A 23,281-nucleotide genomic window follows, 5' to 3' on the forward strand; every position below is an offset into this window, starting at 1 on the left:
CTGTTTTTGCATGTTTGAGCTAGAAACAAGTTGAAAAAGAAAAATCTTAGAGTTTGTTGAACTTGTTGTCACATGCTGAAAATAAGCCAGCAAGATTGGGTTGATACACTCACACGGGGAAAATAGTCGTCTCTGTTATATTTTGAACAAAAATGGTTGAAATCGAGGGGATTTTAAATCACAAAACCAGTTTTTAGCCTGTATAAGTTGGTATACCAGGATCTTACCACATCAAGTTGGTATACTTGGCTCAAATCTTACCACATCTAGTTGGTATACCTGGCTCAAATCTTTCCACATCAATTTGGTATACCAGGATCTTACCACATCAAGTTGGTATACTTGGCTCAAATCTTACCACATCTAGTTGGTATACCTGGCTCAAATCTTTCCACATCAATTTGGTATACCAGGATCTTACCACATCAAGTTGGTATACCTGGCTCAAATCTTTCCACATCAATTTGGTATACCAGGATCTTACCACATCAAGTTGGTATACCTGGCTCAAATCTTTCCACATCAATTTGGTATACCAGGATCTTACCACATCAAGTTGGTATACCTGGCTCAAATCTTACCACATCAATTTGGTATACCAGGATCTTACCACATCAAGTTGGTATACCTGGCTCAAATCTTACCACATCAATTTGGTATACCTGGATCTTACCACATCAAGTTGGTATACCAGGATCTTACCACATCAAGTTGGTATACCTGGATCTTACCACATCAAGTTGGTATACCTGGATCTTACCACATCAAGTTGGTATACCTGGATCTTACCACATCAAGTTGGTATACCTGGATCTTACCACATCAAGTTGGTATACCTGGATCTTACCACATCAAGTTGGTATACCTGGATCTTACCACATCAAGTTGGTATACCTGGCTCAAATCTTTCCACATCAATTTGGTATACCTGGATCTTACCACATCAAGTTGGTATACCTGGATCTTACCACATCAAGTTGGTATACCTGGCTCAAATCTTTCCACATCAATTTGGTATACCTGGATCTTACCACATCAAGTTGGTATACCTGGCTCAAATCTTACCACATCAATTTGGTATACCTGGATCTTACCACATCAAGTTGGTATACCTGGCTCAAATCTTACCACATCAAGTTGGTATACCTGGATCTTACCACATCAAGTTGGTATACCTGGATCTTACCACATCAAGTTGGTATACCTGGATCTTACCACATCAAGTTGGTATACCTGGATCTTACCACATCAAGTTGGTATACCTGGATCTTACCACATCAAGTTGGTATACCTGGATCTTACCACATCAAGAATACCGATGATCAAGTGGGACCAAAGATAACCCAACTTTAAAACAAACGGCACATAAATACGCAGGAGAATCAATACCCTGTGATTTATATTCATGACGTCATATCGTACTGAAAAGCCATCTTTTGTAATGGAATATGTATATTTGTATGACAGTTGGTAAATTTGTTTTCTTTACAAATAGAAAAACATCATAAGTATCAGTAATATATTCGTGACCATTATTGTGCATTGTAGAAACCTTGGACCGTTTATATCCATAATATGAGTAAATCTATACGTCCTAACTCACCATTCCACCTGTTGGAGTTCAATACAGTATACCAAAAAGACGCAACTATTATTTCAATAATAAGGAAAATGTTGTCTATTTTTATAGCTTGCTTTAATTTTTTTATAGCTTGGTTTAATTTGACGCTAAGCAGGCTCAAAATCAAGAAATTTAATCACGTCAGTTACCATGGTTACTGAGAGAAAGTCTGCTGCCGGGTAGAATGAAGAAAACAATGAATGAATTTGTGATTATTGCTCTGATTAGCCCAACAAAACCTGATTAGCCGAACAAAAACAAAATATACATGTATTTTGACATCATTAACATGTTAACGAAGATATCAAAAATCATTTTAATTTTTAATAACTATTTATATGATTCCTTGTGGTTTTACATTGCCATTCAATATTTCATTCATAACATTTATGCTCGAGGCTAGCCAAGGTTGCACAGTAACAAAATATTATTTTGAAGTGTGTTAATGCTCTGCATGCTAGCCATGCGCTTCAACGAAAAAAGTTCAAGTTTTGAAATATTTTCTCAAAATATCAAGAGCTATCTTAAGAACTACTGAACCAATACTAGGCTTATTTGTACTCATTTTAATGCATTTTTCGTGCTGATTCCAAATATGGTCATGCAAATACACATTTCTGAAATTTTTGACTTTTATAAACAAAATTTGAAACTTGTCGTCTGCAGTCGACACCCGCGTGAAAAGAGTTAAGTAGAATAAAGAAACCATAAACTGCGTCAGCATTTCCAGATAAGAAAGATACATAAATGATTTTCTCCTTTTCATACGCAGGCGTGTTGGAGGTTTGACTCAGATTGTTTTACTATGAATTCATTTAACAATTTGTTTTTCACAAGAGGAAGAAGCTCAGTACGTGAGCAAACACTGCCCATTATCTCAAATCTCACTAAATACATCACAAAGTGGGCGTGTCTATTCTTTCAAAGTTGAACAACGCCAATAAGACAACTCGTGATTTTTAAATTTGTTATTAAAAAAAAGAGAGGATTTGGAGATCCGAACAGACATGGCGGTAGCTTGGTGGACTTATCAACTCCTTGTAGTTTTTATATGTGGGTCATTACTTTTTCAACTTAGTACATCAGCAGCTATATCAAATAGGGGAGATAGGATTCGCCAACAAAGTGTAAGTTTGACTCATTTTTACATTGTTATTGTATTGCAACAAGCGTTCGCTTTACCAGGCTCTGCATAGTAATGGTGCGTTCTATCTGCAAAATTAATAGATTATATTTAAATGGAATACAGGTGTGTTTACGATTCTCATATCAATTTGTAAGCGCTCTTTGCAATTCATAGTTCATTGAATTTACAACCGTATGACAAAACAGGCGAAAATAGTAACCTTTTGTACAAGATTTGCAATTTAAAGAGAATTGGCCATTACTCATTCTAGTGACGCTAGTATATGGACAATATAAGTGTGCTTTTTCATTTAATGACATAAAATTGAAAAAATATTGTAAGGAACACTTGAGGTTTTGACTTTTAAAACCTACATTTTGGTCAAAAAATTGAATTGCGATCAAGTGATCAAGTGACGAAAAGTGTTTTTAGGGGGAAGTGTTAGCTTTCGTTTGATATAAAAAAAATTCTGATTGGATGAAGGGAACACTTCAGGTTTCGACAAAAACAATCAAAGAGGCCCATTTTTCAGCTAGAAGCTCCACAGCTCTTACATTGCTATGTACTCAACCGTGTAGTGTAATCAAAGACTGTGCGGAGACAATTAACTGCTTGCTTGAGAGCTCTTGGACGAAAATGTGTGCTCAGGTGTATCGTAGTGGAAACTGTGCGCATGATGGATTATAAGAGAATTGTTTTTGTATAGAAACCTTTCCATATGATAATGCGTCTGTTCATAAAAACATGTAATTAGTTTCCTCAATACATTCGTTACATGATAATATTTATGCACAATGTTTACAAACTTGTCAGTCATGGCAACTTCTTTATGTAAAATCCTTCCAAATATTATATTTTTCAACCTTTTACGCTACGGTGACCTAGCGGTCCGGGTTCTAACGCATAAACGTTGGGTTGCGGGTTAGAGCCCCTCCGCCACCTAGCGATACTGGTTCTGACTCATAAATTTGGGTTGCGGGTTCGAGCCCCTTCGCGGCGGTGGTGCTTTCGTGTTGCATGTGCCCTTAGTCTCTTGCCACCCAGGTGTATAATAGACCATTTCATATCAAGATAGGAAAAGTTCGAAAAACCGCGCTATTTATTCAGTAAGCTAGGGGGTCAAATTGTACTCAAACTGACGGACAAGTAATGTCACGAATTACGGTACCCTTTTGCGCGAAAATACAGCTTATATTGGGGTCATCGGTTTAATATTTTCCTAGCATATTGCGCTAACACATACGCTACTTGGTTTTTTACTATAAGATACCAATGGAAAGAAATGATCAAATGTTCGCCATTTTTTGTCAATTAATTTTTTTTACAGAACATTTTTTTCATGCACCTGTCTCTTAACAAGACATCCCAACACACGCTCTCTCAACCATAATTGTTCGTCGAAAGTTCATCGTAGTTTATGATGCCCGTTACATATTGGAACTTCGCACTGTACATGATGCTGCAGAGGTACTTTTATGCGCGCGCGACAGCGGAAATTATTTCATGCTTCGGGTTTTTATCGGAATGACTCAGTTTGAAAAGGTCTATATAGTGCTTAGACTTCTCCGTAGTCCACTTGCCCATTGTGCATACTCTTAAAACTCTGATTTAATTAATGTGTGCACAATTGATAGATTTTCACGTCTGATCTGATCTTTCTAGTCACCGTACTCCCTCTATTTGTTAGCTTCCCAAGTGGACTACTTATGAGATTGTCGGATTTCTGGCCTACTAAAATTGGCCATGATGTAATGCATCTTTAAATGGATCTGGCTTGTGATAAGTCGCCAAGATCTCGTTATGGTTTTAAAAATCCTCCGGGCATGTACCATTACCATTGATAACTATATATTGTGCGGCGCTTTGTGTACTAGGCGCATGAGCGCGTCTTGTACGTACGTGCGGTCAAATTGGATTGATAAACAAGGATGATTGACAGTGTGTGTTAAGGACTAAGTCCCCGGTCAAAGTCCTGTTAAAAATTCAATGTACATAGTCGATTTTTAACTTGGGATTTCGCGATTAATAAACTGGTTGATTCTAAAATCAGAATAGTTCAGTATTGAAGTGTCATTATAATAATTTATATTGCATTCAATAATATTATAAGCCTTACTAATATAATTGTTTTCACATAACTTTTTCGTAACCATTTACTCTAGCATTTTGATGTAATAGATATCAATATAATTTCGCAACTGAATGCATTCATCATGATTAATAACACATTTTTATTTATCAAATATCGACTATGGCATAGTCTATATAGTGCTGGGAAGATCAAACAGAAGGATAATGTTTTGGTTGTGTGAATTGTTATATATTTCAGTATTTATAATGATGACAAGAGGTGTAGATCTTGGTATAATCTCGGTTTTGAATATTTCAAGGGCCAAAATGTAAGTTTTTCATGATAATATGTGTCTTGCTTCCATGAAATGAGCGTAAAGACGCCATATGTTATTAGAGAACCAATTTGCAATATTCTTAAGATTGCTATTTAGCATAGTTTCTAAGTTATTAGGATCATTGGATTTACAGAGAAAAGATGTGTCATCTACATACATTATGACTTTACAATCAACAGAGCTAGTGAGGGAATTTATGTAAAAGTAAGGGTCCTAAGATTTTTCTCAAAAAAATAACTACACACTGGTAACAAAATTTATGTATATTATAGGGGCAAGGAATCCAATTACTTCACTGAAATTTCAGTGATTCAATATAAGTGGTTCATTATATAAGTTAAGAAATGAGGGACATTCTATTGGTACCTCTTTTCTTATCATAAATAACGTACCGCCTGTCTTGAGTCACTGAATTTCCAGTGTAGTAACTGGATTCCTTGCCCCTATAATATACGTAACTTTTGTTACCAGTGTGTTATTATTTTTTAGAAAAATGCAAAAATAGTCACAAATTTATCAAGGGGTGTAGTACCACCTTAAGCATGTTTCCAATCAGATGGGAAACTGGAAGATGCTAATGAAACGTTACATAAATAAGCTAACGATGAACAAATATAAGGTGAAGCCAATTTCAAAAGTGATGTATTGATATCATCTAAACCATCTGTCTTATTGGACGAAAGGTCATTAATACATTTTAAGGTACTATCAAATTCAAATTTATTAGTACTATCACTTACTGCAGCAGCAGAATTACCTGTATTAATAATGTAAATATTCTTAAATTTAGAAGCAAGTGTTTTACCTATATTGGTAAAATAAGAATTAATCTCTGCATTATTAAGGGGTACTACACCCATTGATTTTTTTTTTGCATTTTTTGCATTTTGTGAAGAAATTACAAAAAAAATTGGACAAAGTGGTATGCAAAATGAAGGGCAAATCTTCTCGTTTTATTGGTGGTATCGGTATCAATGTAGCTTACATGCTTTTACAGATAGAAGCCAAAAGGAGGTACATCACTGATGATTTAAATTCACTTCATTTTGGAAAGCTTACTATCAACGGATTTCGTTAAAATTTTGGATATGTGTTGCTAACACATAAGGGAAATAAAGTTGATATGTAAAATGGGAATAAGTGGTTCCTGATTTCTTTTATGACTTCATGAACTTGGTGCTCCACAACTATCAAAAAAGGAACTGGTTAAAATGCTTCTATTTTCAATGTTGAGCTATATTTTGCATTTTTAACTTGCGACATTATTGCACTGAAACTTAATTAAGCCATAGGTAACCGGTTACAACAACCATACTACAGCAATGATGAAAAAAATTGTATTTCTTGTCACCTATACAACCATATTGGGTAGTTTTCCGTAAGCTTAAGTTTTGTGATTTTGGTAACTATTTTATATTTATTTGTGAAATCCGTCTCAACTAGGCATTCTAAATTGTACTCACCATTTACATCCCAAGGTATATTAGTATATCCACCATGCACTTCTCGATATATATCCAGTTAAAGACAGAATATCAAAATTATGCCTCATATGATATCACAGACTCTCACATGTGTATTCAAAATTGATGCTTAAATTTGACCTGAACCAATTGACCTATAACCTGACATACGGTGACCTAATAGCATTTTCTTCTCCTAACAACTAATGACTATGCATCCATTGTATAAGTGTTTATTTAATTTATTCAGTGTTATATCATGGTAGGTATTTTGCATGCACCACTATAGATTTTCTATAGAGAGTATAACAAAGGATTTAATGTATTCTATTCATGTACCCTACTTGAACATTTTCAAAAGAATAAATTATGGTTTGTTATGAAACACAGATCTGAGTTACTAGGTTACAGTAAACAAAAAAATATATAGGGCTAAAATGACTTACTAAAATTGTTGAAATTCACTTTATATGTAGATATATTTTATAAGTTCAGGACATGAGGTGATAAACATATATATGTACTTAATAAATTTGCAAGAAAAAAAAGAAGAGGGGTACTGATGAAAATCGGGGTATTATATCGCCTTAAGTTTATCATTAGATTGGTGTGAACCTTTATTTATAACAGGAGTTGGACTAGGTTTATGGCTCGGAATTACCTTTTTGAGAGTCTACCATAGTTGCGTGGAATTATGTTTATACCTTTTAAGATTGTTACTAATATAGTTTCTTTTAAGTGTTCTATTGAGATTATTAACTTTATTTCTGAGTTGCTTAGCTTTAATCCAGTCACTATCATATTGTAATGTGCTTTAGCAGTCTAATATGTCTTTCATGGGAGGACAATTAATTCTTTTGAAATCCATTCAAGCAAAGAATCATTTACCATTCTTTCAACAAAAGGAGCATTTTTATTACAAATATTAGTAAATTTCGCTTCCCAGGCATTCCAAATATCGTCAATTAAATTATACTGCTTGACCTCATGCCAGTTAGCAGAGCTATTGTCCATAATAAACTCATCAGCATTAAAGTGTACAAAAACCAGATCAATAACTGTTCTCCTACCTTCATAAAACAGTTGTTCATATATATGGTGATAAAATGAGAGAAATATAAGCTAACGTGACAACATGGCAGTGGTTTTACGATAGAGGGTCGAAAATCATTTTGTCCACACGTATTTCAATGGGATTGGTAAAAACTCTCGGCTTGTCATTCAAAAGTGATAAATGTTTATATCCATTAATGAATTCCAATCCAAGATTTTTATCACCACTATTAATGCTAGACACACTAATGTATCCGAAGTTCACTCCCGTCATTGACAAAGAATTATGACATCAACCAAACCATCACAATTCATTTTTGAATAACATTTTTATCGAATACTTCAAAAATATGCAGCAACAATTTGAAACGTCATTCGTGTGGTATGTGAGGCACACTTTTGCGTCTATAACTGCCTCTGGAGTAAACGCCTACCAAAAAAGTAATTACCCCCTTTATTACGATATAAAAGTCAAAATCAGTGCATCAAATTTAAAAACTGAAATATCAAACACAAACCCGGGTTAATTCTACAAATTTTGATACCTCATTTGTCTGGATAGCTCAAAGTTTGTAGCCATGGTGACTCCTTGAATGAAAAAGATGCATATTTGAAAGTTGCACTATAAAGTCAGTGGGGAGGGCGGGTTAGTGTAGTGGTCTTCTCACTCGCTTCTCAACACTGTGGCCGGGGTTCAATTCCCCGTGGTGCCACATGTGAGTTTGGTTGCCGATCCATGCTCGTCCCCGCAGGTTTTTCTCCGCGTGTTCCGGTTTTCCTCCTGCCTCTAAAATCGGACCTCTTCCCATATACCTGTCCGTCATATCCGGATGGCATCCCTTGAATTTAGTAGCCTCTGAGCGCTATTGGGCTTAGCCTGACTTCGGCCGAATGTTATAGATAAATAAAAATAAATAAAAGTGTGCCATTACATTCTCTATATGACTGGTCAAGGATGTAAGGTTGCACTCGAGCAACAAAAGCAATATTTTCGATGGGTTTAGGTGCAACTTTTGAATAGAGGTCTTTTTCATTCAAAGGGTCACCATGGCAACAAATTTTGGGCTATTAAGACAAATGAGGCATCCAAATTTGCAAAACAAACTGGTTTTCCTTTTGCTATTTTAGGTTGAAATTTTGATGCACAGATTTTGAGTTATTATCTCATAATAAAGGGGGTAATTACTTTTTGGTAGATGTTTATTAGGCAGGTGTTTGGGCAATTCTATGACGTCCACTGCGTCCTTTACATCTATTCAACATATGATAGGCCTATAGTTTATAATAGTTACTTTTACTGTAGACTTACGGTACGTTTGGGTGCGATTCTTACATTCTGGAAACGAATTCGAATTCACGCAGCACGTCCAAAAATCCCTGTTCTAAAGTATACTTTTGCCAAAAATCGTGTCAAAATGCAAACATTTAAATTCAAAAATTGTACCAAATGAAACCAATGATATTGTGTAATTGTTATATTAATTTGATAATGTTAATTTCAAGTACATTGTTTCTAGTATGATTAGCGAGGATTAAGATCAATAGATTGTAATTCATTCATGAGCTTTCATACATGTAAAATTATATTGTGAATGAATAGCTGAAGGTGTTTACCAATAATGCAATACTGTTGGTAATCGGATACATCCCATTGGATTACGTGTGGACAAAGTGATTCTGCACCCTCTGACGAAAAACTGCTGCCATTTTGTTACTTTAGCTTGTTTTTCTCTAATTTCTTTTAACCACATATTCTTAGAAAAATATATATTTAGAATATGTAAGACTTGAACTTTTCAAATTTTTAGAGTTGGCGTATAACAACTACATAAAAATAGTTTCTTAGGACGCAATTCGCTAGAGAATCATTGCATTTACAAAAATAAGATAATGCTAAAAGTAACAATAAAACAATATTAAAAACAAGTGTGTCTTTAAGGGATCTGGAATGAGCGTTTTGAGCGTTTCGACAGTATTTTTGTAGGACATGAGAGCACATCAGACATATCCAATTGCATTCTGAATACGAAGAATGTCTTTCTGATATCAAATAATTTTTATTTTTTGAAATTCACGATAAAATACACATTTTATGACAAATTATTAAAATTTGATGTTTTTCACATTTTTTATATATAACAGTCCTCGAAGTAAATTTTATATATCTAATGATATATTTCTGAAAGTGTATGTAGCTGGGAGGAAAAGCCGACGATCTATTGAAAAATTTGACCTTTCATATTGAAGATATGGAATTTTTTCCAAAAGACCTAATTTTTTTTGGTGTTTTGGGAAAAAAAATCCATATCTTCAATACGAAAGGTCAAAATGTTCAATTGATCCACATACACTTTAAGTATAAATCATCAGATTTATAAAATTAAATTCGAGTACTATTAAATATCAAAAATATAAATATTTAATCATTTGCCATAAAATGTGTATTACATTGCAAATTTCAAAAAATCCAAATTATTTGATATCATCAGGACATTCTTCGTATTCAGAATGCAATTCGATTATGTCTGATGTGCTCTAATGTCCCACAATAAATACTGTCCAAACGTTCATACCCCATCCCTTAAGAGCTTCTTGGAATTGTTTGTAGATGTTGTGGCGCAGACCATTATATGCTTGAATAGCAGCAGCAAGAAACCTGAGTTATCCAACAACAGAATCAATTTCTTTATTGGGGCGCGAGGGGTCCTTTGTGCATGCACGAACCATCGTAATTATATAGATACAATGTACAAAGCATGATCTTTTGGGATTGGTATAGGCCGGTGCAATAAACCAACTGGAACGGTATCAAATGAACTGGCAGCCATGTTGGAGGACATTATGAGAAAGGGAAAATGCCGTACTGAGCAAGTCAGCAACCAATCACGCCGCGCCTTTGCCCGGACGTCAGACGCAAACTAGTCTTTTTAATTCGGTCTTCAATAGGAATAACGTGACAAAAATAGACGTCTTCTTACAACACGTGAATTCCTTCACAGAAGACTAGCAAGGTATTTTTTCAACTTGTTACGGATAAAAAAATGTTTCCGTAGTTTTTGAAACTTCTTTTAAAGGAAATGTTTCCGCAATTTGTAGAACGAAGGAAATATCGCGGACACGTGATGCATTGCTATAAATAGTATATTGAATTGAAATAATTATATACTTTATTAGTCCGACAGCAGAACCAGGTTACATGGATTCGCCAGGTATAATAGTGTTTTTATAATTATTGTTCTTTGGGTGGTACAAATAAGATCCGGGTGGGTATCAGTACCACCCGTGGGCAATTCGAGAATTTCAAGGTTACCATTTACACAGAGGTAGAATTCTAAACTGGTGTTTAACCGTATGTGAACTGCGACCTTAAAATTCTCAAATTGCCCACAGAGGATGATTTAAGCACTTCCCAGCACTCCACTGGGTCAACTTGCGGTTAGCAGCTGTGTGAGTGAACATGACACCACTGCCCGGGACCACTGCATAAACGTGTATGGTTAAATTTGAATTTGGACTGATATATTTACAATAAAAACACATTCAAAATGTCGGTCGATTTCACATTTTATATTATCTACAGAAGGTGTGAATTATCCTTCATGCATACATCACTTTAGATCTGAAATCGACTAAGTAATAATGACACACGGGCAATTCTAAAACAACATCTTTTGCACAGACTTCAATGGGATTTGAGAAGTTAAGTGGCAGTTGAAACTCGCGTGATAACACTTTTACAGTGCATGATGGGGCTTCCTTAAATCATCCTCTGAATTGCCCATTAGTGGCAATTTTACACCCACCCGAATCTTATTTTGTACCACCCAAAAAACAATAATCAGCAAAAACACACACTTCTAACTGGCAAAACTATCTAACCCGAAATATAAGACGTTCTATACCGCTTGAAGTAGGCACATCTGCCTTATTCCTTAGTCATTATTATGGAAAGAAATAAGTCATTCAAGTATAATGGAGTGTTACTTTTTCACATTAGAAATTAAAAAAAAAATTAATTTCAAAATAAACCTTCTTTGAAATAAATAATTTACCTTGATTAACGTTTGTTCGTACTCTATAATGACAAAAAGTAGGTAATTTTATATCTACATGTTTACATAACAACACATATGCTAAAAATTAAAAAAATCAGTATTCAGTTAAGTATTTTGGTGTCAATGATAAAATCTGCTTAAATATACATTGTAAGCCAATCCATATCAATTATCATATTGTGAAAACAAAACACAATTGTTTCCTGTTCCTGTTAGATAGTGTTGTTGTGAAAATAAAGGTTATCACGTAATTTAACCACTGATAGAATATAAATACACATTTATAACCATTATATGTTTGAGCAAAACATTAAAATATTAATTTTGTTTGTATTAATTTTTTGACATTTCAAATTTACATTTAGTCTCTCTGGAGTTGCCCGAGTTATAATTTAACCTCAAAAGTAAGATACCATTTACACTGCGAAAACTGGGGTGTCCAGTTTAATACTCTTGATATTCACAATTGACCACACATATTGGCATTATTTTTGCACTGCCTGTATTATTTGAACACCTGCAAAAGTATTGTGTGAGCAATCAAATTTGGTGTATTTTTTGGGGGTTTGGTTTTGGAATCCGCACATGCGAAACACACCCCAAGAAAAAAATACATATAAATGGAGCCCATACCTGTTACACAGATGAAAAATAAATAAAACTTGTTTCAGCATCAAATTATTTTTATATATTTGTCTTATGCTTTTTGATTGACGGGCCGTGGTATGTCCCCCCCCCCCGAGGAGGTAACCAATAACAATTAAGAAAGTCATAAAAATACGAGTTTCTTAGGACGCAATTCGCCAAAGAATCATTGCATTTACAAAAATGACATAAAACTTAAAGTCCAAAAGTAACAACAAAACAATTAAAAAGTGTGTCTTTAAGAGCTTCTTGGAATTGTTTGTAGATGTTGTGGCGCAGACCATTCTATGCTTGAATAGCAGCAGCAAGAAACCTGATCGAGTTATCCAACAACAGAATCGATTTCTTTATTGGGGCGCTATATATATATCGCGCTTCACTACAAGCAAGTTGCACTCATCACCTGTGTATGTCTGCAATCATAGATTGAACCGCTCTTTTCAAAGATATTTATCTTACAGGTGCGAGTGATCAGCATTTCTGTGGTACAAATAAGATTCGGGTGGGTATCAGTATCACCCTTGGGCAATTTGAGAATTTCAAGGTCACCATTTACACAGAGGTAGAATTCTAAACTGGTGTTTAACCTTATGTGAACTGCGACCTTAAAATTCTCAAATTGACCATTAGTGGCAATTTTACACCCATCCGAATCTTATTTTGTACCACCCAAAGAACAATAATCAGCAAAAACACACACTTCTAACTGGTAAAGCTATATAAGACGTTCTCTGCCGCTCGAAGTCATGGAAGTAGGCAAATCTGCCCTATTCCTTAGTCATTATCATTAAAAGAAATATAAGTATAATGGAGTGATCAATTTCAATTTCAACCTTTTTTGAAATAAATAATTTACCTTGATTAACTTTTGTTTGTACTCTATAATGACAAAAATTAGGTAAATCCAATTCTATAGCTATATGTTTACGTAAACAACACACATGCTAAAAATACAATTCTATCAGTATTCGGTTAAGTATTTTGGTGTCAATGATAAAATCTGTTTAAATATACATTGTAAGCCAATCCTTATCAATTATCATAATTGTTTCCTGCTCCTTAGATAGTGTTGTCGTGAAAATACAAGTTATCACGTAATTTAACCACTGATAGAGTGTAAATATACATTTACATTGTATTTTTGAGCAAAACATTCCATTATTAATTTTGTATTCATTTTATGACATTTCAAGCTATTTCAAATGTACATCTAGTCACTCTGGTATTGCCCGAGTTATAATTTAGCCTACATGTAAGACTTGGATGTCAAATGTAATACTCTTGATATTCATAATTGACCACATATGTGACCCGGCAGCACAAACGAGCCGTAAATTCCCTAAATTGTATTCTGTGTTACGGTGTAAAATGTGTACGAAGGTCGTATTCATCGATAACTTAAGCTGGCCCGACTTCCGTCTTATTTTGATAGTCAAAAACTAATCAATAATCCTATTGTTGAAGTGGATAATAAGCTTCTACCTTAGATGGCCGGCTATAGAACTTTTAATAGCTCTGGTCTTTGTTTGCTTTTGCTAAATCCTGTTCAAGTGGTGGGTTACCAGGCATTGTATTTTGTACAGGTATGCATAACCAACAATTAACAATGAGAGAACTTTCTTAAAACCTCGTTGACTTGGGGATGATTTGAAATGACCGCCAATTATGACTGTTTGATATATATTGCCAGCAATGTGGAAAAAGAGACATATGTAAAAACGTAAACAGCTATAATTTTGTTGAAGGAGCAACGTTTAACAAACCATAACCTCGCTTCTGGATATCGTTTGAAGTCAAATGATATACCATTTTTAAGTTTATGATGTTTATTTTTAAACACGAAATAAAACAAAATTGACCGGGGAGGAATTTACGGCTCATTCGCCGTGGACGGTCACATATATTGGTGTTATTTTTGCACTGCCTGTGTATTTGAATACCTGCAAATGTATTGTCACCACCAGTATGTATGAACAATCAAATTTGGTGTATTTGGGGGTATGGTTTTTGAGTCTCATCCGCACATGCGCAACATACCCCAAGAAATACACATAAATGGAGCACATACCTGTTACACAGATGAAAAATAAATAAAACTTGTTTCAGCATCAAACCATTTTTATATATTTGTCTTATTCTTTTTGATTGACGAACCATGGTATGTCACTCCTAGCGGAATTAAGTAACCAATAACAATTGCATTAAAGTAATAGAAAAATGAAATACAGATTTAACAGAAAACAAATCATATTTTTGCACGAAAAAGTAACACCCAGGTATAACACCCAGTGACCTTTTGCGTCGTCCTCCAGTCACTTCCCTGGTTCAATTAAATTATATTACACTAATTGATTGAACATGCAATTAGACTTTCTATTCTTATAAAAGCTGCATTTAAATAAAAGCATTTTACTGTAAAGAAAATTCATTTAAAAATCTCTAAGGGACTACAGCAAATTCTCTCTTATCAGTAAAAGCATAAATGACCCGTTGTAGATGTTGCGTTACGGCAGGTTTAAATTGTTGAAAATGTTGACCAAATGATTTGGCAGGTTATTCCATTACTTACTGTTAATGCTTGGCAGAAAGGCAAATTTATAAACGTCTTTGTTGGCATGTTGGTATGCATTAGGAAACGAATTTGGAGAAAGCCTTCTGTTATTAAAATACTATGCTGAGCCACCAGCCTGGGTGGCTCGATCACGCTCCAGTAATTTCAGATGATTGAGCTCAGTAATACATCAAAGAATGTCTTCCAATTCATGAAAACAAATAGATAATCAGCTTATCGGATTAAAAGCTTAGAGGGAAGGTCTTGCTGCTCAGCGAGCGTTTGTATTTATCAGAAGGTTTTCTCCAACTTCATTCTCTAATGGAATAGATTGATAAGCACAATTATTACCGTGGAGCCGTGATTGATGTTGAGGAGACTGAAGCAGGGATAGGTGACCGGATGCAGCTTTGTGGAGAACTATGATATGATGACAAGGGTTCGCCGTTGCAAATAATAAAGGACACAAGTAGAAAAAGCGATCCCGCCTGGGAATCGAACCCATGACCTCAGGTTTACGAAATCTGTGCCTTAACCACTCGGCCACGAGAGCTTCGTGATTAGGCTGGTTGAAATTCGAACCCATAAGCGGTCACTTAAGCTTATCTCCTCCCCGCAAATAGCCCATAGTAGCTAGGGCCGTAAATGGGAGAAATAAATTGCCATCCTCCCTGTGAGGAAATACAACATGGACAAACAGTGGCATGATCGACGGAATTATAAAAATAAACATAATTTTTCACCAGGTTCGCCGTCGCAAATAATAAAGGACACAAGTAGAAAAAGCGATCCCGCCTGGGAATCGAACCCAGGCCCTCAGGTTTATCAAATCTGTGCCTTAACCACTCGCCCACGGGAGCTTCATGATTAGGCTGGTTGAAATTCGAACCCATAAGCGGTCACTTAAAAGTTTATCTCCTCGCCGCAAATAGCCCATACACCTTTGTTCCATAACCATTAAGGTATAGGATATTTTTTGTTTTTGCTATAGCCCCCGTATTTCTGGGGTTTTCGGGCGATTTTCAACCAGAAAGCCAAGAAAGACCCTTGATTTTGATTGTTCGCAGCTCCAAAAGTCCCAATTTTACTTGTTCGCAGCTCCAAATGACCACCTTTGACCGGTACGCCGTCAGCTCCTAAAGACCCACCACCTCACAAATCCTGGGGAACAAACCCACCAAATTGTTTTGATGTGCCCCCCCGCCTACAAAATGGAGAGTACAGTATTTAATTTTTGACAGAATCCCTACAATCATATACTCCAATATGCACGTAGAATTTATTATTACGCAAAATGATTTCAACTGTTCAAGGAAGATTGTCAATCTGCTGATCTCGAACCCTTGAAATAATGAAATTCGTAAACTAAAAGAGTCAAATTCCAAGAATGATAATGCACAGATGCACAGTTTTGTTAACCCCGAGTTGGCGGGCCATGGTCATGACGTCACTCCTATCAATTATGCCCTGTGTTCAGTAGACAAGGGCTTCAGAGTTAGTTGTGGACCAAGGCTATGGTCAAGTAAGAGCTGTATAATTGATTTCATCATGCCTTCATCCTGTGTACTTTGGGTTAACAATAATACATATAAAAACGAACATTTGTAGAGCGAAATTTGCCATTGCAAAAGTCCATACGCTCCGGTTTCAAGGGTTGCAATGATGTCATTTTCGGATCTTCCTCAATGACGTCTAGAGAATAGTTGAATGTTTGCAATTAGCCAGGCATATCAAGGCAACGTTACCTTCAATGACATACATGTATCGCTACACAATATCGATGTTTGTCTTAAAGTACCTAGATCATAATGGATATTTAAGAGTTGTACATAAGAACATGAGTTTTACTGCAAGTTTGAGTTTACCGCGCAAAATGGTGTTGGTACATCGCTAGTGCCCATATTAATGATCTTAGTTGTAATTGATGATCACAGATAAAATGTTAAGCTGGCTGGCAATGGATATATACCAAACTACCGCACTCTTTAAGGGTACTAGAGATTCTACTGCTCAAAATATCATGAATTGGAATGGAAAGAAAACAGTTTCCACGGCATCAACATGATCAATGGGACTCAAACCAGTGATATGTTTAAATACCCCGGACCTGTTACTAACTTACTTTCATCCTCGGTTGATTATAAGTCTTTGTTGACTGCAGCAACTAGGCATTTCAAAAGAAGAAGTATAATATAAAACATAAACCTCAACATGTTGTGCTTATATTCCTTTGGTAAAGGGCATATCTATTGCAAAAACAAGTTTATCTCCATTCGAAGAGAATAATTATTACATTATAAGTCGACACTCGTTGCAATTTTTTATGCGTATTTCTCCTGAAAAAAGAGAAATTGTGTTGTTTAAGATCGGGCTCGTACGTTTCCTTCCCCCGTTCGAAGCGAAATTAATTTTCAAGGCAGCGGGCTGATGACGTAAGTAAATGAAGCGGACACTATAGGGGAGAGTGGGGTAATCCCGAACATCATTACTACACATTAAAACAACGTAAGATATAAACCATACCAATATCAAGAGTGGAATTACCCTTTGAAACAAATTCATCAGGATTGTGAAGTAAACTTAAGTTCTCAATTATGTGGACAAATCCAATGAAATTCTACTCACTTCGACAGTATCGTCTTCCTTGTCGGGATACTTCTTCAGTAATGCGATGATCCGCTGGTTTTCCCGCGAGACTTCTCATACGTAGGGTGCACAGGTCACATATATGATCCGCTGCTAAGAACTGTTACGTGAGACACAGTTTTTCAAATGGACACATATCAAAATGTTCAGAAGAGTCTTTGCAATCTTTTCTGTCAGATCGGCAATTTTGTAACCCGCGCGTTTTATTTTGTGTGCATGGCAATAGTCTCCCTATTTAATATAAGGACTTTTCTCATTTTCTAACCAAACATGTTACATTTTATGCCCATCTTTTGTATTTGTTTAAAGATTAGTATAAATGTCCGTTGCCATGGAAACTGCCTTATCTGATGTGCTGTGTTTGAGGCAATGAAGTTGAATGCCAACAGAGGAAATAGAACTTTCATGATGCCATATATAAATGCCTACAGTATTAAAATCTGACATCTCTTTTAATTCTTCTTGTTTATTGCAGATTTTTGATTTGTCACGGCCTGGGACAATAGACACCGAGTTAAATACAGATGTGAACAGCTTACAACTAGTCATTCAGAGAATAGTACAAAGAATTGAAGATTTGGATGAATTACGAAGGTCATTTGAAAATGCAGCTAGCAGGATATCAAAACGTAAGCAAAAAGAAATGTAATGTTAACAATGCTAAAGCTAGATAAATCTTTAGAAAATCAGTCACAGACTCAGTACATGTAGGGTGATTGTGAAGTTGAAAAACAAAAATGGTTCAAAAGATATAAGCAATTAAAAGGACATTTCGTGATCCACAGCATCATCCCCACTCTTTTCACAAAAAAGTTGAGATTTTTATATCACTGGAAACCTCTGGCTACATAATGTTTATGTACAAACATTTCTTGCAGATTAATTCGGTCGATTCACAATACGATGCGCCTCCAGCGGTAGCTGGGGAGAGGCCAAAATACGCAGTGCATCATGGGAAAATGTCGACATCTAAAGCCCGCGTAAAACGAACATGTCATTGTGTGTTTAAAAGCTTTTAAGAGCTCTTCACATATTTTCACTTGCTACTGGCAGTACTTCAGTACTCCATTTCTAATATAACCAGCAAAAATAATCGATATTGTTTATTGTGGCTTGAAAAATCATCCATCCATACGTACATTCGCGAGTTGATTTTGACAAAATTGGTAGTCGGAATTGAAAAATGGTGCAATCAAAACCGTAATTATGACAAAACTATGCTTTAGAAAGTTGGGAGATATCTTTCGTTACTGACTTATGTTACTTTGAAAAGCAAAAACGTTGACACCAAAAAAAGCTCGCTGGGCAAGTTGAAACCTATGAAAATCGAAAATCTTACACTAGAAGCCTAAATTTCACACCTAAGTTTAATATCAGGGTTAGAAAAAAATATACAGTATCAAGCATTATACTTTTCTTCTGACATTTACTGAAAAAATTTTGCTTATCATTTGGTCAAGAAAATTTATTTTACATTGAAAAGGTGTAACTCAAAATTTTACTCATTTCAACACCGAATTCGATCGTTTGTATTGCCTCATTAAATGACTGAGTGAGCCCCCGAGTGAGCCTTATACAACAGTAGCCATCGGTTGACTAGAATTTCACACCCCTGTGTCTTAGATTAAGGTGATGTTTTCCATAGGGGTGTATGGATTTCAACTGGAACAGCCTAATTTCGTGAGAAATCGTTAACTCCGACATATCTGTGCACCCAGTAGAAATAATCAAGCTGAATTTATGTTCCATTGCTAGGCGATAGCGATTGGTTTTTAGCCAATGAGATAGAGCGATTTTTGTTGCGTTGGGAAAATCCAACTACCTTATTGGGCAAATACCAATCGCTCATCGCTCAGCGATGGAGTATAAATTCAGCTTCATAGAATTGAGCACTTTTGTGAGAAGCATTTAAAATTAGATTTCACAAGGTGAAGGCGGCGCTGTTCTACTAATGAACTAATCCCTGGACGACTAGAACGTAATAGTATTTGACGGCAGAATGGATGACCAGTTCAGGGACATCTTTTGCCTATTATAGGGTTTTGCTGTCCGTTATTTGAGCACCTGCTATTTGGATTGCAGTATTGATAGCGATTATAGCTAGAGGTCTACAATGGCCCAAATATGATGAAATTAAGGACAGATGTGCGCACAGAAGTAAAGTCATAGTTATGTCTTTTACAGCATAACATTTAGATATATTTCATTATATTGAAATTTAACTTCATTCAGTAGGATAAAGACGGGTTTATTGCCTAATGAAATTTTGTTGTCTTAAAAGGTGGTAGATGTCATTTTATGAGGTTTCCGTATGATATTCTCCAAACATTTAGCTTTCGTTTACTTTTTATACTGCGCCAAGAAAGTATCCTTACACTTGGAAAAATAATCCCAATTTCTAAACTGAACCATATTGGGGTAAATTTGTATTTTTCATAGATGCACTATCTAATCCGGCACATTTTGACACTCCATTGAATTCAATGTGACTTCAAGAAGCAAAGTTACAAGCATTTGATTAAATGAAGGTCCAGTTTTAAAAGTGACACACTGGCCTATTCAAAATTCCACGGACTAGACATTTGGTTTGAGAGTGGTAAATGGCTAATTTGTGTGTGCCTTTAATTTAAAACAAAAGGAACAAAAGAAAACTGAATCAAAAGAGCTGACGAATAAAATGCAAGTTATGAAAAGTACAGAGAAGTAAAAACTGAAATGAATACTGCTTTAAGTTAAGTTTCATTGAAGAAACTGTGTTGTCTCTTTGTTGCACTTGTTGAAATCTTTTTGCGCCTTGTACATGTTGTATAGGCCAATTTGTCACTTTTAAAACTGGACCTTCGTCTGTTCAATTGCTTGTAACTTTACTTCTTGAGGTCACATTCAATGTGGTGTCATAATATGTGCAGGATTAGATAATGCATCTATTACAAAAACAAATTTATCCCAATACGGTCCAGTTTTGAAATTATGATTATTTTTCCAAGTGTAAGGATACTTTCTTGGCGCAGTATATTTGATCAAAGTTGAACATTCCGTTCATATTTTACAAATGAAAAATTGTCCTTAGAAAATGCGAAAATAATTCATAATTAGTGTTATCCATGTAATCTATTGTTTTCAAGCAGTGATATTTTAGATATCATTGAATACAAATTAATCAAAGATCAACATATTGTTGCATTAAATATCAAAATGTTACAACAGTAAAAATAATCACATTCTAATCATCAAAATTATGTTAATTAGCTTATTAAAATTCATTATTGATTTTGTAAACTTTAAAGTTCATTTTCTCATATTTCATATTTTCATAAATTCCGGAATTAAAAAAAAAAACATGGAAGCAAAACTCTACCATACTACTGGCCTCATATTTGGAATGAATATGCTTTAATCCCTGATCTGGGCATTGAGCCAACTTTTAAAAATGTTGCCATTTCACACGACATGATTCTTACTCGTGCATGACTAGACCCGGGGATTAGACACATCAACATCTCAGTACGCGTGTATTTTATGTACAATTTCACCCAACAAATGATACGCATTTATTAACATATAAGCGCAGATGCTGCCTTGTGGTAGGTTTTGATTGATATTATTTATTTTTAAATTTTATGGATATTAAAATGTTTCAAAGTAACAGATGCAAGTCGCAAATATGACAAGCTCATATCTATATAAAGAGAAAGAAATACAGTAATATTTGAAAACAACAACAATATTATTAATTGCACTATTAACAAATTATTACTTAATGGCACGCAGTCTTCAGTCTTTTTGATATGTGCAAATCTTATTGAGTATGATAAAAAGAACCCTACTACTGATCAAGAACAAACTGAATTCAAACTAAAAAAATGTACTAATACTAATACTAATACTAATACTAATACTAATACTAATACTAATACAGAGTGTCCCTGAAAGAACTGTATCGTCGGGAACTGAATGTTTTGGGTATTCTAACGCATAAACCAAACATAACTAAATAACTGATGTGGTTGAGGAATATATCCGCTATCACATACTTTTTAATTTTGACAATTGACCGGCCCGTTTTTTAAATAGAAGAATTTTACGAAACTACCTCATTTTCAGTCCGTTCCACGGAGTCAATATCTGTCAATGACAATAGACGCCTCATGAGCTAATGATACGCAGTGATTAGCACTTCGAATACAGATCATCGATTGATATTTGAATCCATGGAAAGGTTTGAAAATGAGGGAGTTTCGTAAAATTCTTATATTTCAAGAACGGGTGGTCAATTGTCAAAATTTAAAAAGTGTGTTATAGATGATTTATTCCCCCACCATACCAGTTATTTAGTTATGTTTAGTTGTGGCATTAAAATACCCAAGCAATTATATTTCCGACGATACAGTCTTTTCAGGGACACCCTGTATTATTCCTCGCCTTTGTAAATACGTAGAATCTCAAGGTTTTTCACGCATACAGAAGCCAAATGCATGTCTTATTCTTATATTCTTTTTTCTTTTTTATTCAAAACATAGATATTAATTATACCACTAAATTGATGGATTGTCTGCATTAAGCATAAAATAATTATTTTAACACCTTTTTAACCTACTATCGTATGATGGCATGACCATATCAAAATAGTTTGTCCTGCTTGAGAATCTAAATTGGTATTACTTTACGTTTCCTTATTTGTTTGCATCACGTCTAACAAATGAAGAGAAAAAATGATTACGACTCATGTTTTTGCTTCAATCTAACATTGAAACGGTAAATGTATGTAGCAATTTAACACAGATGTTTTGATGATAGGCGTCTATGTAAAATAGAAAACACTAGTTGAACAACTCGGGCCACTCACTTTTATTCTGTTCCTCAACATAATAAAATGCCTAAGAACAACTTCTCTTGTCTCAAGAGTATGTAAAGCAAAAAGTTTCAGGTTAACCGCACCATCAACCACACATCACAGTTCCTGTCTAATTATCATAAAGTGGTGATTATTTTATGTACTAATAGTTATTCAAATTATTTAATAGTATTATCTATCTGTAGTCCGCACTTCCAGACCTTTTCCCCGACCATTCTGCCCTTTTCGTGTCATTTGCTCGCATATCTTGCTGCTCATACTTTTTTTGCATGCTTGTTTGTTCTTCCCGTATGTGATCTTGCCCAACCAACGCACTGCAGGGTCTATTTTACTTTTGTGTCCGATTTTAGCGCTGACATATTGGAAAATTTTGCCTATCAATATTCATGAAAGTGTACATTCAACGTCCAGTTATCGAAATTGGGTGACTTGTGTTTGGCAGGTGTGAAATATATCTGACTGGGTGTTTTAATTACGTAACGTATTAAGGTTTTGGCATCATTAAATGGCTGCCTAGTGCTGTTATATGCTTAGATTCTATAATAATAACTAATTATTTTGTTTATTCATTCCTTTCTTTTCCTTTCTCTGCATTTATTCGTTCTTATGCACACACTTAAGCAGTGGCGTAGATTTCTTTTTGACATAAAGAGGGTTGATTTTTAAAAAGTACCCAGTACAGTGAACCTTATGGTACAAATGCGCGCGAAAATTTTAGCATAGGCCTATTGAAACTAAACTGGAGAAATATGGGACAAAAGTGGAATCTGCACTATTTTGTATTTTGTTAATATTACTCTTCAGGATGGCCAAAGTGTTCTGGAGCTTTGTCCTTTTTTGGTCATCCATCCATTATGT

General features: G+C 35.1%; 1 protein-coding gene across 1 annotated transcript in view; it reads left to right on the forward strand.

Moving 5' to 3' along the window:
• The first annotated feature begins 2,612 nt into the window (after positions 1 to 2,612).
• Positions 2,613 to 23,281, forward strand: part of LOC140156238 (uncharacterized) — a 28,718-nt gene continuing 8,049 nt past the window's right edge. Inside the window, exons 1-2 of the mRNA XM_072179236.1 lie at positions 2,613 to 2,748; positions 18,044 to 18,197. Coding sequence (XP_072035337.1) covers positions 2,629 to 2,748; positions 18,044 to 18,197 — 274 coding nt within the window. The 5' untranslated portion in view covers positions 2,613 to 2,628. The remainder of the gene's footprint in view (positions 2,749 to 18,043; positions 18,198 to 23,281) is intronic.

The sequence above is a fragment of the Amphiura filiformis genome, chromosome 7 (assembly GCF_039555335.1).
Source record: "Amphiura filiformis chromosome 7, Afil_fr2py, whole genome shotgun sequence".
Classification (NCBI taxonomy): domain Eukaryota; kingdom Metazoa; phylum Echinodermata; class Ophiuroidea; order Amphilepidida; family Amphiuridae; genus Amphiura; species Amphiura filiformis.